General features: G+C 33.9%; 1 protein-coding gene across 2 annotated transcripts in view; it reads right to left on the bottom strand.

Moving 5' to 3' along the window:
* Nucleotides 1-14,676, bottom strand: part of LOC128066390 (signal recognition particle 54 kDa protein) — a 68,620-nt gene that overhangs the window by 42,556 nt on the left and 11,388 nt on the right. For both annotated transcript variants that reach the window (XM_052659419.1, XM_052659420.1), the window contains exons 3-11: nucleotides 13,890-13,981; nucleotides 12,853-12,937; nucleotides 9,016-9,120; nucleotides 8,356-8,422; nucleotides 8,217-8,274; nucleotides 4,286-4,436; nucleotides 2,637-2,785; nucleotides 2,234-2,334; nucleotides 1,646-1,732 (exon numbers count right to left, since the gene is read on the bottom strand). In XM_052659419.1, the coding sequence (XP_052515379.1) occupies nucleotides 1,646-1,732; nucleotides 2,234-2,334; nucleotides 2,637-2,785; nucleotides 4,286-4,436; nucleotides 8,217-8,274; nucleotides 8,356-8,422; nucleotides 9,016-9,120; nucleotides 12,853-12,937; nucleotides 13,890-13,981 (895 nt within the window). The remainder of the gene's footprint in view (nucleotides 1-1,645; nucleotides 1,733-2,233; nucleotides 2,335-2,636; nucleotides 2,786-4,285; nucleotides 4,437-8,216; nucleotides 8,275-8,355; nucleotides 8,423-9,015; nucleotides 9,121-12,852; nucleotides 12,938-13,889; nucleotides 13,982-14,676) is intronic.

The following is a 14,676-nucleotide window of genomic DNA, read 5'->3' as shown; positions in this document are numbered from 1 at the left end:
TTGGAAATAAGGAGGCCCCTGAAGCAAGGGCACAGACCTAAAGAGAGACTTAGGCGTTAGAAAGTAGGCTGTCTGGGAATATATTAGAAACCAATCTTCAACTTCAAGCAGCGAAGACAGATATCAAAATAATTGTAACGAATAATACAATTATTTCAGAGTCCAACAGAAACACATAGCAGGGGTTCTAAGTCTAGGGATAAGATAGAATGTTCCTGAAGCATATTTAAGTAGATACTTGGAAGCATGAGTGAGCCAGTTTGGCTGGGGGTAGAGAACAGAAACAGGAAGAAGAGAAGATAACTATCTGACAGGCAGAGGGACAGCAAGGTAAAAAAGACTGTAGCGTACATTTGAGAAACTGACAGAAATTCAGCATGACTGGCACATGGAATGCTAAGAACAACGGTGTCAAAACATGACTCAGAAGATGTGGATAAGATAGTGGAGTCATTCAAAAACACTACAAGAGCAATGAGAAGACACTAAAAGATTTTAAGAAAAGCAGTAGTAATAGGATCAAATCTGCATTTCTGAAAGATCATTTTGGCTGCAGGATAAAAAAACAGGTCCAAGGGAAAGAATCCAAAAAACTGCAAAACCTGATAAAAAGCCTTAGAATAAATAATCTAGAGAAGAGATTAATTTAAATAGCTGCTGGGAAGTAAGGGATGGAATGGAGATAATTAGGTAGAATCACTGGGACTAATAATTAATGGGAAAAGGACTGGGCAGAGTGAGGAAGACATGAGTGGATGACAACACCCAAGTTTCCGACTTTGGAAACAAGACAAATGATGTTAACTTTCATAGATGGCAACACTGGGGTGGGAGGTTGAGATGGGAAGATAAGGACAAACTGAAGTCAGTGTCTAAGGAACATCAAAGCACGGTCTAGCAAACATACAGATATGAGTCTGAAGCTCAGGGAAAGATGATAACCTAGACATGATCACTAGAAAACACCAACATCTAGGATGGAAAGACATAGGTACCTGACAAGATGAGTGAGACGGAGCAGAGGCAGCAGAGTATGTGGTCATGGACATTAAAGAGTCATGCCATTTTGAGAAAAACAGAAATGATCAGTAATAATATATGTTAAATGTTCCTGATGTGCTAGACATTTTATATATATATCAGCTCATCTTCACAACTCTATGAAGAAGATACTTAGCATTATCTACTTTTTACACAGAAGGAAAGTGAGGTTATTTTTAAAAGTTCTATGTTGGGTTAAAAAACTTCAGCTCTTAAACATACTTTCATAGGAGTTGTCTTCAATGTGAAGAAAATGTGTATTTAATCTCTTTTAATTTTTTTTATTACATAAAACTTATTAGTAAACAAAAAAATCAGAAGAGAATATTTTAGCTTACTTTTAACCTGTTTTACTCCAAGGAACCCAATGACAGCTTCAATACTAATCTTAAGGCAATTTGCTTATAAGAAAGAAAATAAAACACTCAATTCTACAGCTGCTTAGATGACTGAGATTTAAAATGATCTGCATATAAATCATCTAAAAAATAAACACTGGAAGAACTGACTTTAAGACTTATCACTTCAAAAACATTATAGTAGCTCTATCAAAAGAATACAAGAGAAGTCATCTGAGATCAAATGCTTTTTGTTACTCATATACCATGTTTCAACTTCTCTATAAGTGCTTCATTGTCATCCAACTTCAGCTCATTGACTTTATCTATCAGTCCTTCAATGTCACCCATACCTATAAAAGCCAAAACAGTAAAATTAATAACTAATAGTATACTTGTTATATTGCTACATTATGCAAAATGCATGCACATATAGTAATAAATCTGTGAGATAGGCAGCTCAGGTATTTCTACAACATTTCACAGGTGAGAAGTTGAAGCTAGAGAGGTTAAGTATCAAAGCAGTGATTGCAGTCCAGGGTTTAATTCCAAATTCTATGCTCTCAAACATGAAAGTTCTGCTGCCATTATCACTTCTATTGCTACAACCACATACTTCTGTACTGTGCTCTAAAACTTTCCCAAGAACTTTCTATCCAATAGCTCGTTTTTACCACTCTAACCTTGGGAAGCAGGTTACCATCATCCCTATTTTGTAGGTGAAGAAGATAAATCATAGAAGGAAATTATTTTCCTGAACTAGTCAGTGAGAGGGCAGAATTAAAATTCTAATCAGTCCTAAAAAGCCACACTATTTCTTGGAGATTTGTCTATATCCCCACCACTGTACACACCAAGAAGTTTGCTGATGAAAGGTTGTGTTTTGAAAGGTTCAAAGTCATCTATATGTTCCCCTGTACCAATGAAAATAATTGGACTTTTTGTGGCAGCAACTCTGCAAAGAAAAAGAAAACACAAAATAACCTCAAAAAGGAAAACAAATTTGTAGATGTCAAAGCTTATTAGACAAAGATACATAGCTCAAGCTTCTTTTCACTAGCTAAAACAGAACTATAGATATATCAGAGGGACTCGAAAATTCTGTTTCTATTTACACTTTCTTCATAGACTATATTAGGTCCACTATTGGAATAGATTTTTAATGATTAATAAAGTCATAAACATACACACACATACACACACACACACATAGCATGTATGTCCAAGGCACAGGACAACAGTGTTAATGATACTTACGCACTGAGAGCACCACCTCCTTTTGCATGGCCATCAAGTTTTGTCACTATTACTGAGGCTACATCTACTTTATCTTTAAAAGCCTTAGCCTGAGCTTCACAAGCCTGTCCAATGGAGGCATCCATCACATAAACAATGTTATCTGGTTGCTAGAAAATTTAAATAGAAAAGATACGTATTTTAACTGACCTTAAGTAAATTTCATCAATAGAAGCTATAAAAAGTATTTACTGTAATTATTCAATCAACAAACATTTACTGTAGAAGTAGTATGCATTAGGCATCATTTAGGTCCTCATAGAGATGAGTAAGAAAATCCTTGTCTTTACGGGGCCTACACTGAAGTCATTGGAGACAGATAAAAAATAGGCAAATAAACATTTCATCTAGTCAAGGCCATGGTTTTTCCAGTGGTCATGTATGGATGTGAGAGTTGGATTATATAGAAAGCTGAGTGCCGAAGAATTGATGCTTTTGAACTGTGGTGCTGGAGAAGACTTTTCAGAGTCCCTTGTACTGCAAGGAGATCCAACTGGTCCATCCTAAAGGAAATCAGTCCTCAATATTCATTGGAAGGACTGATGCTGAAGCTGAAACTCCAATACTTTGGCCACTTGATGCAAAGAGCTGACTCATTAGAAAAGACCCTGATGCTGGGACAGATTGAAAGCAGGAGAAGGGGACGACAGAGGATGAAATGGTTGGATGGCATCACCGACTCAATGGACATGAGTTTGAGTAAACTCTGGGAGTTGGTGATGGACAGGGAGGCCTGGCATGGTGCAGTCCATGAGGTCGCAAAGAGTTGGACATGACTGAGCAACTGAACTAAACTGAACTGAAACATTTTGAATGTACAACAATTAAAATGGGATGGAGAAAATCAGTTATGAGGTGTGGAAGGCTTCTTAGGGTGGTCAGAGAAGGCCTGTCTGAAGGTAAAATCTGAGCTGAGATCTGAATAAAGAGGAAAAAGTTAAGCAACAATCTCGAGCAATCACACTCCAGGCAAATGGAACAGTAAATGTAAATGAGAAGAAGAAAAAGCAGAAGAGTGTGGGCTGAAACCAAAATGGATAAAAACAGAGGTGAGGCTATTTCCCTTAGATCTGCTCCACTAAGTCAAAATAATGGCATGGCTAAAAAACAACTTATTAGCACTAACCATTAACCAAAGAATTACTGCCAGCACCTCAATGGCAAATATGGGCTCATAATATGTGCTACAGATTACCTATAAACCGTTTCTTATCCCCATGTTATTTCCATCACGATTTCAAAGAGACACTAAATGACGATTAATACTTTTAAATGCTTCATTTTGAAAATCTTTCAAAATTCACCTAAAGCAAATGTTTCTAATTTAAACAATTTACAGAAAGGAAATTCAATAGTTACTAAAGGTTATTCTCAATTTATTTGTTAGTTTTTCTTATACATACTAATAAGATGATTAAGCAATGAAATTTCCAATACTCATGACAATTTCATATTAATGTAGAGATTAAGTCCTTATATATAGATAAAGGAGCCCAAAATAGAAATAAATTACTTGGAATCTTACAGGCAAAAAATAATTTATATGGTTCACAAACTCAGTTAAGTTTTAACTGAAGTCCTTATAATGTTGTTAAATTAAAGCTACTTACTATAGCATTAGCAACTTGAAGCATTTCTTCAAACAAAGAGTCTTCTTGTTTATGACGGCCACTTGTATCAACAATAATAATTTCAAAATTTTCATTTTTGAATTTCTCCACTCCTTCAGAGGCAATGATAACAGGATCCATTTCTGTATAGCTATTTAACATGGAAAAAATGATTTAACAACCACAACAGCAAAATGTTCAAATGCTAGTAATTTGGAAATTGCTAGTATATCTTTATTCTGAAAAAGTCATATTGATAACAATTTCAATTAAGTATAAAATCCAGTAAGTATTAAATATGACAAGCCACTTAAAGAGCAGCATGAAGCAGTATCCAGTCTCCCAATTATGAAATCCTGTATGATTCTGCTTTATATCTTTTCTGAATGAGTTGTGTATCCCTCATTTTTTTTACATTTTAATAACTGAACTTGTATTATATAGTGTTTCATATATGCTTTTCCACTTAACAGTCTTTTGAAAGCTTTTTTAAATGAAGTATCGTTGATGTACACTATACATCATAGCTATACAATACAGTGAGTCACAATTCTTTTTTCAGCTGAAATTGTTGCAAATGGCAAATCCATTTATCTGTTAATGGACATTTAAGTTGCTTCCATATCTTGGCAATTATAAATAATGCTACTATGAAGACTGGAGTGAACCTAGCTTTTCAAATTAGTGTGTCTTTTTTCCCTCCTAAATATACACCCAGGAGTGGAACTGTTGGGTTATACGGTAGTTCTATTTTCAGTTTTTTGAGAAACTGCCATACTGTTTTCCACAGCTGTGGTACCAATTCACATTCCCACAAACAGTGTACAAGGATTCCCTTTTCTCCACATCCTCGTGATCATTTGTTATTTGTGTTCTTTCTGATGATAGTCATCCTTCTGTAGCACTTTATAAAACCATTAAATATTCTTGTAACACGTGACTTTTAAGTTATATAGCATTCCATCAGATGGCTATGCTATCATTTATTAAATAAATGCCCTACTGTTGGCCATTTAAGGTTTTCTAACTTCCTGGTATTAAAAATATAGCCAATATAAATAGTATATAATGTTGTTTCTTCTAAACTATGATATACTCCTACAAGCTGAATTTGGATCAAATGGTTTGATCATTGAGGCTTTTGGTTTTTAAAAGGAAAATATCCTTCACAAAACTTTAATTTCATTGCTATTTTATTATATTTTCATAATCCTTGAAACTCTACTCAACTTGAAAATCAAAAAATAAGATTTTATTTTAGTTTGCATTCTTTTGATTAGTGGCAACTTTTAATATAGATCAACGTTGTCAAATGAAAGGATATACAATGTTAAAAGTTTTCCCCGTAAATTAACAACAAAAATCAAGTAGAAATACACTTAATAAGAATATATGCGAAACTTAAAACAGGAAAATTAATATACTTAAGGATGAAATTTTTAACAAAAAAGACGTAGCAAGTTTCTACATGGAACTATACAAATAAGTAAAGATGTCAGTTCTCCCCTAAATTAATTGGCTTCAATATAGTTTTATTCATAATCTTAGGGAGATTTTTCTTTCTGGAACCTGATTCAAGAAACCAATACAACATTATAAAGCAATTTTCCTCCAAGTAAAAAAAAAAAAACTAAAATTTACTCAGGAAAATAAGCAGGTAAGAGGCAAGAAATGTTGAAAAAGAAGAAATTAACATTACCAGCTATTTTAAAATATGATAAAGATACAATTAAAATAAAATTTATAAATATATAAAGAAATAGGATCAAAGATGTTCATAGGGAGATTACTTACATACATGCATACAATGGAATACAGTAATGTCATAAAAAGAATTCTCTTTAAAAGCATATTGTCCAGAATTATTAAGATCCCATTATTATAATACATATTTTAATGAAATATAACATACATATGGAAAAGTTGCACAAATTGTTAAACTCAGTGAATTTTCACAAAGCAAACACACTCAGACCAAGGAAAACAAAATAATTAGTATTTTACTCCCTCCCAAGAATAATCACTATCTTGTCATAATATCTTATTTTTAATCGTCTATAGTAATATATTTACATAAAATGCACTATTTTAAGAATTCATTTTAATGAGCTTTGACAAATTTATACAACCCATATAACTATTACTAAAGCAATCAAGGTTCAAAGCATGAAAAGATTCTATTTCAACTTAAAATTATCTATCTCTTGTATATTTGTTTATATAGCACATTTGAAAAAAGCACAGATGGACTTGCTAAAAGCCGGCGGGAAATGAAACTGTTAGTACTTTCACTTCTTTAAAATGTTTTATTAAAATAGTGGGTTTTTTTTTAAAGACAGAAATGGTACAGAAAAAACATATCTACTGTTCCCCCAATAAATGCTAACATGTAAATTTAACATTAGAGATCATTTCAAATCCTTCCTTCCCCAGCCCGATCCACTTCATCTCTCCCAGAGGAAACGATGATCACTAATATTTTACTCCATACACATAAGCAAAGGAGAGATTATTTAATAAGCAGTACTGAGAAATTGGTTAAAAATTAAGGCTCTGGTTTTGGCTGATAGTTCAAGTAAGCAGCCTAAGCATTACTTGCTCAGTCATGTCTGACTCTTTGCAACCCACGAACTGTAGCCAACCAAGCTCCTTTGTCTATGGTATTCTCCAGGCACGAATACTGGAGTGGGTTGCTATTTCCTTTTCCAGGGTATCTTTCCGACGAAAGGATCGAACCCAGGTCTCCTGCACTGCCAGGTAGATTCTCTACCATCTGAGCCATCTATCGGCTCACACCTATCACTGTGCAAATTTGAACCCTAAATATGTAACTGCTTATTATTCTTTAATTTTTAAATCTATGTTAGAAAAAGTTCTTAACCTAAAAATTAAATTCCTAACATTATTCTTTAATCTATTTGCTAGAAATTATCATAAAAAAATAACTAAAAGAGGGAATTCCCTGGTGGTTCAGTGGTTAGGACTCTGTGCTTTCACTGCCAAGGGCCTGGGTTCAATCTCTGGTTGGGGAACTAAGATCCTGCAATCAGCGTGTTGCAGCCAAACAAAAAAGACTAATAAAAGAATTTAAAGAGCATACCACAGCCAAAGTTCACTAGATTTTTTGGCCAAAAAGTAGCAAATAATGATTTATAAAATGATATCATTCATTTAATTACTTCAAATTTTAGCTTAATAATCTTCTTATATTAATATATTAGTAACATTAAGAAAAATGTTATTCTCTCAAATAAGTCTTTCTAAATTTAATCTTGACTCAATTCTTTTAGTCATTTTAACATAAACAAATCACCTAACTGAACAGCAATGTAGCAAATGAAGGTTAGCAATGATCAGACTCTGAGATAAACATAGATTATAAAGCATTTTTGGTTGATCAAACACAAACTTTTAAAAAATGGTGTACTAAAGAAACAGACAATATAGAATTCACCAGGGTATGTTGAATCAAGAAAAGGTTCAGACAGGTCTTAGAAGAAACAACTAGAATAGAACCAGGAGGCTGGAAAGCATGCAAGGCAGGGTAAAGTATAGGAAGAATTATAAGCTAAACAGTATCTGCTCAGATAGATCAGGCTGGATCAGAAAAATCATGTTACAATAATTAAAGGTAACAAGGTAATAATTATACCCCTACCTTATTTCAAAAATGATTCAAGCTTATAGGTACATATTAAAATGTGGCCAGATAGCATAAAGTAAAAAGTCAGATAGATAAGGTAAGACATAAGAATAAAAACCATCAGGATGGGGAACAGTGTATACCTGTGGCAGATTCATGTTGATGTATGGCAAAACCAATACAATACTGTAAAGTAATTAACCTCCACTTAAAATAAATAAATTTATATTTAAAAAATAAATAAATAAATTTATATTTTAAAAAAAAAGAATAAAAACCAGAACCCACCTTCCATAGAATGGAATTCTTGCTTTGGTTGCATTCTGTTTTAGTTGGTCAAAAGCCCCTATGAAACAAAAAAGTTAATGAGTCCTTAAACTTGAAAATAAGACTTTCAGGAAATAATTTTCAAATTTTAGCACAATACCTGCTCTGAATGTGTCTGCACATATCAAACAGGTCTTCCAACCTTTCCTCTGATAATAATATGCTAACTGGGAAAGGAAGATTTTAAAAATCAATAAATACAAATTATTCACATGTAAAATAAAACAGCTCATATTCTCCTAAAAAGTAATATTATTACATTCTGAATACTGAACATTTCCTGAAGAGTTTAAACTCTAAGTGCCAAACAGTCACATTCAAAGGATATGAAACAACGAAGCAACAAATGACCATGGTAAAAAAATATTAACGTTAATTAAAAACAAACAATAACATAACCCTCTAAGAAATAATCCTGGGTTTTTTTTTTCTTTCTAAACTATACAGTTGAGGCTTCTAAAGCAAAATCTGGTAAGGAAGTTGAGGCACCCAATTATGAAGGAAAGGGTGGTATAATGAATTTAAAATTAGCAAAATGATATGTAAAATGAAGACCCATACATATTATACTGGGTGAGACATTGTAAAAAGAGAATCCTGAGCCACAGGATATAAGGTAAACTTTCCCCCTTTACTTCTCCAAAAATCATATCCTTATCTCCTTGAAGGAGAGGAACAGTTTTCTTGGTAAAAGCACTTGATTTACACAAACATAGCTTCTCCATGACTTTGTTTCTTTTTTTAATTAAGTATAATTTACCTTTGAACATGTAGTTGTTTTACCACTCCCTTGCAATCCAACAAACATGATCACATTCTGTTTTCCTTTAGTGGGTGTCCATGCTTTAACTCCAGGGTCTACAAGCTACATACCAAAAACAAAGATAAAATCAGGTTAGCACATGGTTACATTCAAAACCTCTCTCCCCACAACTTTCAAATTGTAAAAATGATTTACAGACATTTCAGTGTAAGAGGCATCCATAATCCTCCCATTCTAACACAACTCTATTTCCCTCTCTTATATATACACATAGTGAAATTTAAGAATTTAAAATAGTGCATTGTGAAGTTATAAGCAAGCCTATACTCCCAAACCAATTCAGAGGTAAAGATCTCAAAACATTTTTTAGAAAAAGTTCAAAGTGTATGAATGTGAAAGCAAGTTTGAGCAAGGGAGCAATCTACAATAGCACTGTAGAAATATATGGGTAGGCCACATAAGAATTTTAAAATTTCTAGTAGTGACATTTAAAAAAGTAAAAACAAGTGATATTAATGTTAATACTTTAACTCAATATATCTAAAATATTATAATTTTAACATGTAATATATATTTAAAAATTAATGAGCTATTTTATATTTCCTTTTCCCATGCTGGGTCTTTTTTTTTTCCCCTAAATAAATGTGCCATGCTAGGTCTTAAAACTTGGCATGGATCTCTCATCCATCTACTCAATATCAGATCTCAGTATGGAATAGCCACATTACAAGCCTCAATACCCACATGTGGCCAGTGGCTGCAATACTGCAATGGCACCTACCTTCCTGTTCAATTTCACCAGTGTTTATATATGAGCAAAATTACAAACTACATGTGAAAGGCTTTCCAAGTGAGTCAAAGGTTAAACTGTCCAATGCTATTGGATGCACTGCTCTATAAAGTTATTATATTTAAAGTAAAAAATAATCACCAATTTTATAATGACAATCAGTGGAGAAGGCAATGGCACCCCACTCCAGTACTCTTGCCTGGAAAATCCCATGGACAGAGGAGCCTGGTGGGCTGCAGTCCATGGGGTTGCTAGGAGTCGGACACAACGGAGCGACTTCACTTTCACGCATTGAAAAAGGAAATGGCAACCCACTCTAGTGTTTTTGCTTGGAGAATCCCAGGGATGAGGGAGCCTGGTGGGCTGCTGTCTATGGGGTCGCACAGAGTCAGACACGACTGAAGCGACTTAGCAGCAGTAGCAGCATACAGACAGTCTCCAAACTAACAAGCAGGAGGCATTTTTAACATTCATTTAAAAAAAATAATACATTTCCAAGTGGTCATTTGGAACTTGAAACCTCTATCTATATAATCAAACCGTAATAGCAGTTAATATCCTAGACCAGAGGACACAGACCATATTTACAACTATGTGTAAATAAAGTCTTAACATACACATGCCCACTCATTTACTGCTTTAGTGCTATAACACTAGACCTGCGTCATTGCAACAAAGACCATATTACCCACAAAGCTGGAACTATTTGTTCTTAAGAGAAATTTGCTGAGCCCATGCTAGATGATACCATAAAAATTACATAATCCACATTATATCTGATTTCAAGGAAAGCCATGTGGTAGAAAAGGGAGGAAAAGAAAATATATTTTGTTATCTTCTTCTTAGGCATAGAGCTACCCATAAACAAACTTCTGAAATAAACAACTCTCTTAGACACAAATCCACTGCCCTTCCTCTTAGACCCTTTCAGAACACTAATGCTGCCCTATATTCACCTCCATTCTCTATATCCAATGGCAGAATAACTCAGCTCTCTATGACCTACTATTTGGAACATACATTTTACTGAATAATGATTTTATTATAAATTTATCTTCTCTTCCTCCTGCATCCTAGAACTGCAGTACTGAATTTTCATATTATATCACATTAAAATCTGTTATCCTATCTTGGACTTTGAATCGATCTTATTACTGGTGCATGCTTCTGTAACATTATACACTAGTCATTTAGAAAATACTGGTTTATTGAGTTAGGCAGATCTCCCATTGTTGACACATGTCACTACACAACATCAAAAATTTTATTTATTAATATCCACACTGATCTCACCAGAGGAGTTAAGAATCGAGACATTGTCAAACTCAAGGGGGGGTGGGGATTCAAGCTTCCAGTTTTCACTTGAAAGCTAGAATTTTATCATTGGCTACAATACTGTTAGTTGTTTGCCTTAAAGTGACAGGCCAACTTTACTTACTTCAGAGAAAATGTCTTCCAAAGGTTCAAGGCCAAATAAGCACAGATTAACTGTTGCTTTCTTGAGGAAAAGAAAGCAACAGTTTCCTGTTAGCTACCATCAGATTTGGTACACAGCAATACAGCTTTCTGCGTACTTTCCATTTCATCACACAAAATCCTACAAACACATATATTTAAGGGTCAAGATTTAATACCACTAATAATTTCCATCAAGGACACATTTGAAAAAAAAAACCTTATTTTTATTTCACTGCAAGTGTCTGGGAGTAAAGGGTACAATAACTACTAGTATAGTTTAGTATCACTGCCTTGTTCATGCTAGGGAGTTTTACCCAAAGGTTTTACCTGCCATTGCTTTTGCACTGATATTTGCAGAGCAAATATCAACACAGTAAAGAGGGCAAAAAAAGGCAAATGATGTTTTAGTGTTATTATGAAATCAGTTTTGACCTTGCTTTGTACACCACTGCCCTAGATCATGAGCTTCTGAGTATAAGGCCCAGTCTTCTTCATCTCTTGTTATCAGCAGTATGTGGATACAGCCTGGAATAAAGTAGGCACTCAGTAAAGGCATCTTAACAAAGCACTTGATGTTCCAGAATTGCCTCAAGATGCCAACCCCTAAAAATAAAAATGTTCACTCACTCTGTGCTGACCTCAGGTGCAAGATGAAGAGCAAACTGGAAATACTGTGAGGAGGAGTTCACATAAGGAGTATGGAGATCAGACCTGGGTCTACCACTAACTGTCTCACTTTTCTCAAGCACAAACTGAAAAGACAGACTGGCTAAATTTCCTAACCTCTTTCAGGTTCTGAATTTCTTTCCCAATTGATTAGTCTACAGGACTAAAGTGAAGTGTCACAACCATCTGAGATACTAGGTTTTCTCAAAGTACCAATCAGTTCTGTTGAACTAAAGAAGTAAATGAAACTATTCACACAATATAGGGAAAAAATACCTGGAGATCACTAGCAGGTACCTGTTGCGCCTTAAAAAAACCTTTTTTTAGTTCCTTTCTTTTCTGCCCCTACCATTAGACTCAAACATATTTTCTAATGCTCTAAGACTCTCATCATAATTTTCACAACTACAGCAGCAATATCAGTTCTAAGGTGGGACAGGGCAATAGAGTATAACTTGTAAAATAAAATTTCACTGATTCAAAATTGCTTAAAATCTAGGCAAGTGTAGGATATTCAATGTTTTAGACATAATAAAAGTGTAGAAAAGAACTCTTTCCAAGAGTGACTTTCTGTACAAAAGTAGGACCTTCAATAGGCAAAACTTGGTATTAAAGAGAATAAACTCAGAGAGGCTCTTCCATCAATTAACATATAGTGAAGTTGTACTTTCTATAACTTGCTTTAGCATTTTTTTCTAAGAGTAAACTACCAGCCTTCACATCTGTACTCAGAATTTTAGTCTACAATAAAAAAAAGTCTACAATTTTATATTCAGAAAAGTTAATTATCCTATTAATATTTTTAATACAGATAAATATTCCATAAAAACATTAAAAGGTATTCTGAAATACATTCCTGTTTGCTGTGCTAATGCAGTGAGTGTATAGAAAATCAAAGCACAAGCTAGATATACTTTTACCTTCACAAGTTCTTTAAATACAGCATGCTGAATCATTTTTCTTTTGTTAAGACCAGATGCCATCTCTTCAAGATCAATAGCAGACCTTCATAATGATGGTTTTTGAGGATAAAAAGGGGAAAAAGTCAGTTAAGACACTTTATCCAATCATTTATATTAATATTTTTCTAATTAACATGCATACAATTACTACAGAGTCATAAGTTCATACCATAAAGAATTTACCATGAAATATTAGATATATGACTTTGGTTAGTTTTTCAAGGCTTATTTTTTGAAAGTCCAAATATTAATTTGTCCAAATATTAATACTTCACATTATTGTGAAGGATTAATTTTATTTTTCTTGCAGCATACAGAATTTATACATGCGTATACCAAGCAGCAAATAAGATTACTTCTTGCGGTTCTAAATGCTTAAATGCTAGTAGTCCTGTATTTAATACCCAGTCTGACAATACAAAAAAGAGGGGGGATGGCCTGAGCATGAGGAGGGCTAGAACTGAAACAGCTAACTGAAGTGCCCTCCGTTATTCTACGTGCTCTGCCCCAGCCAGTGCCTCTCCCAGTTAACACAATAACTAAGACCACACACACTACTCCTTTATTGAATATGGACAGAGAAACCAAAAGGGGATAAAAAAGAATACAATTCTCCAATAGTGAAGGAGGCTGATTAATGCCATCTTTAGTCTGAAGAGGATTAAAATGGCACCACTTTTCTTTAAGGACTCTGAATTGCTAACAGGCTTTTCTGTTAAAATACTATACAGTATATGATTGAATCCATTCAGATAAAGGAGTAGTAGAATGGGAAGAACTCCATAATTAAATGAAAGCCACATGTAGTTTATTCTTTGAACCATTATTATGGAAACGCACTATAAAAGAAGTCTTCCAACATATGAGTTCTATTCTTTCCCAGTGCTATATAGCAGAAACGTTTTATAACGCAGCAGACTTTTCTAGTTAGCTCCTCATCCCGGTAAACTAAATTTAGTTTTGCCTGTTTTTTACCTTTATCTTAATTAACTTACTTTACATTTTCTCTTAGTTGCTTCACTAGCTTAATATTAACATCTGCTTCCAATAATGCTGTGCATACTTCTTTTAGCATAGCATTTAACACCTACAAATAAATAAATAAAACTTAAAAAAATTCATTTCAATCACATAAAAACAATGACAAGTCATCAACCATACAACCATGACTAATTAAAAACCATAGTATACCATTAGAGAGGGAAAAGGTTTTCAGTTAGCCTTTGAGAGAGATTTTATTAAATATCTAGTCATTTTGTCAAAATAAGACATTTCAGGGAATTCCCTGGTGGTCCAGTGATTAGGACTCTGAATTTCCACTGCAGGGAGCATGGGCTGGATCCAAGATAGAGGAATTAAGATCTCACAACTTGCAAAGCACCACTTTAAAAAAAAAAAAAAGATATTCCATTTCATTTTATTCAACCAGGTATTAACCACCACAATTTTATCCCTATATTAAAGTAATAATAGTAAAGACAATATACAAGTCAAAGAAAGTTACTATACAATACACGTTGCCACTGAAGTTTTCTATGCCACTGAATTCCTGTTGTTAATATGCAGCAACATCTTCTCAACTGGACTACCATGGAGGAAAATGTGACAAAAGAAAATGACCCAGTCTGACCTAGTAGCCTTTACTATTTCCACTCAGAGCAGAGGAACAAAGTTGAAAAGAAAACTATCCTCCATTAATAACTCACTATCATCACATATTTGTTGAGTTGCAAGGCATTGTAGTTAAAAGATCACGAACTGTAAAAAAGTCTTTAAAAAAAG

This window comes from Budorcas taxicolor, chromosome 21, assembly GCF_023091745.1.
Source record: "Budorcas taxicolor isolate Tak-1 chromosome 21, Takin1.1, whole genome shotgun sequence".
In the NCBI taxonomy this organism is placed as follows: Eukaryota; Metazoa; Chordata; class Mammalia; order Artiodactyla; family Bovidae; genus Budorcas; species Budorcas taxicolor.
The sequence above is the reverse complement of the archived record's forward strand: the minus strand, read 5'-3'. Positions and strand labels throughout refer to the sequence as shown.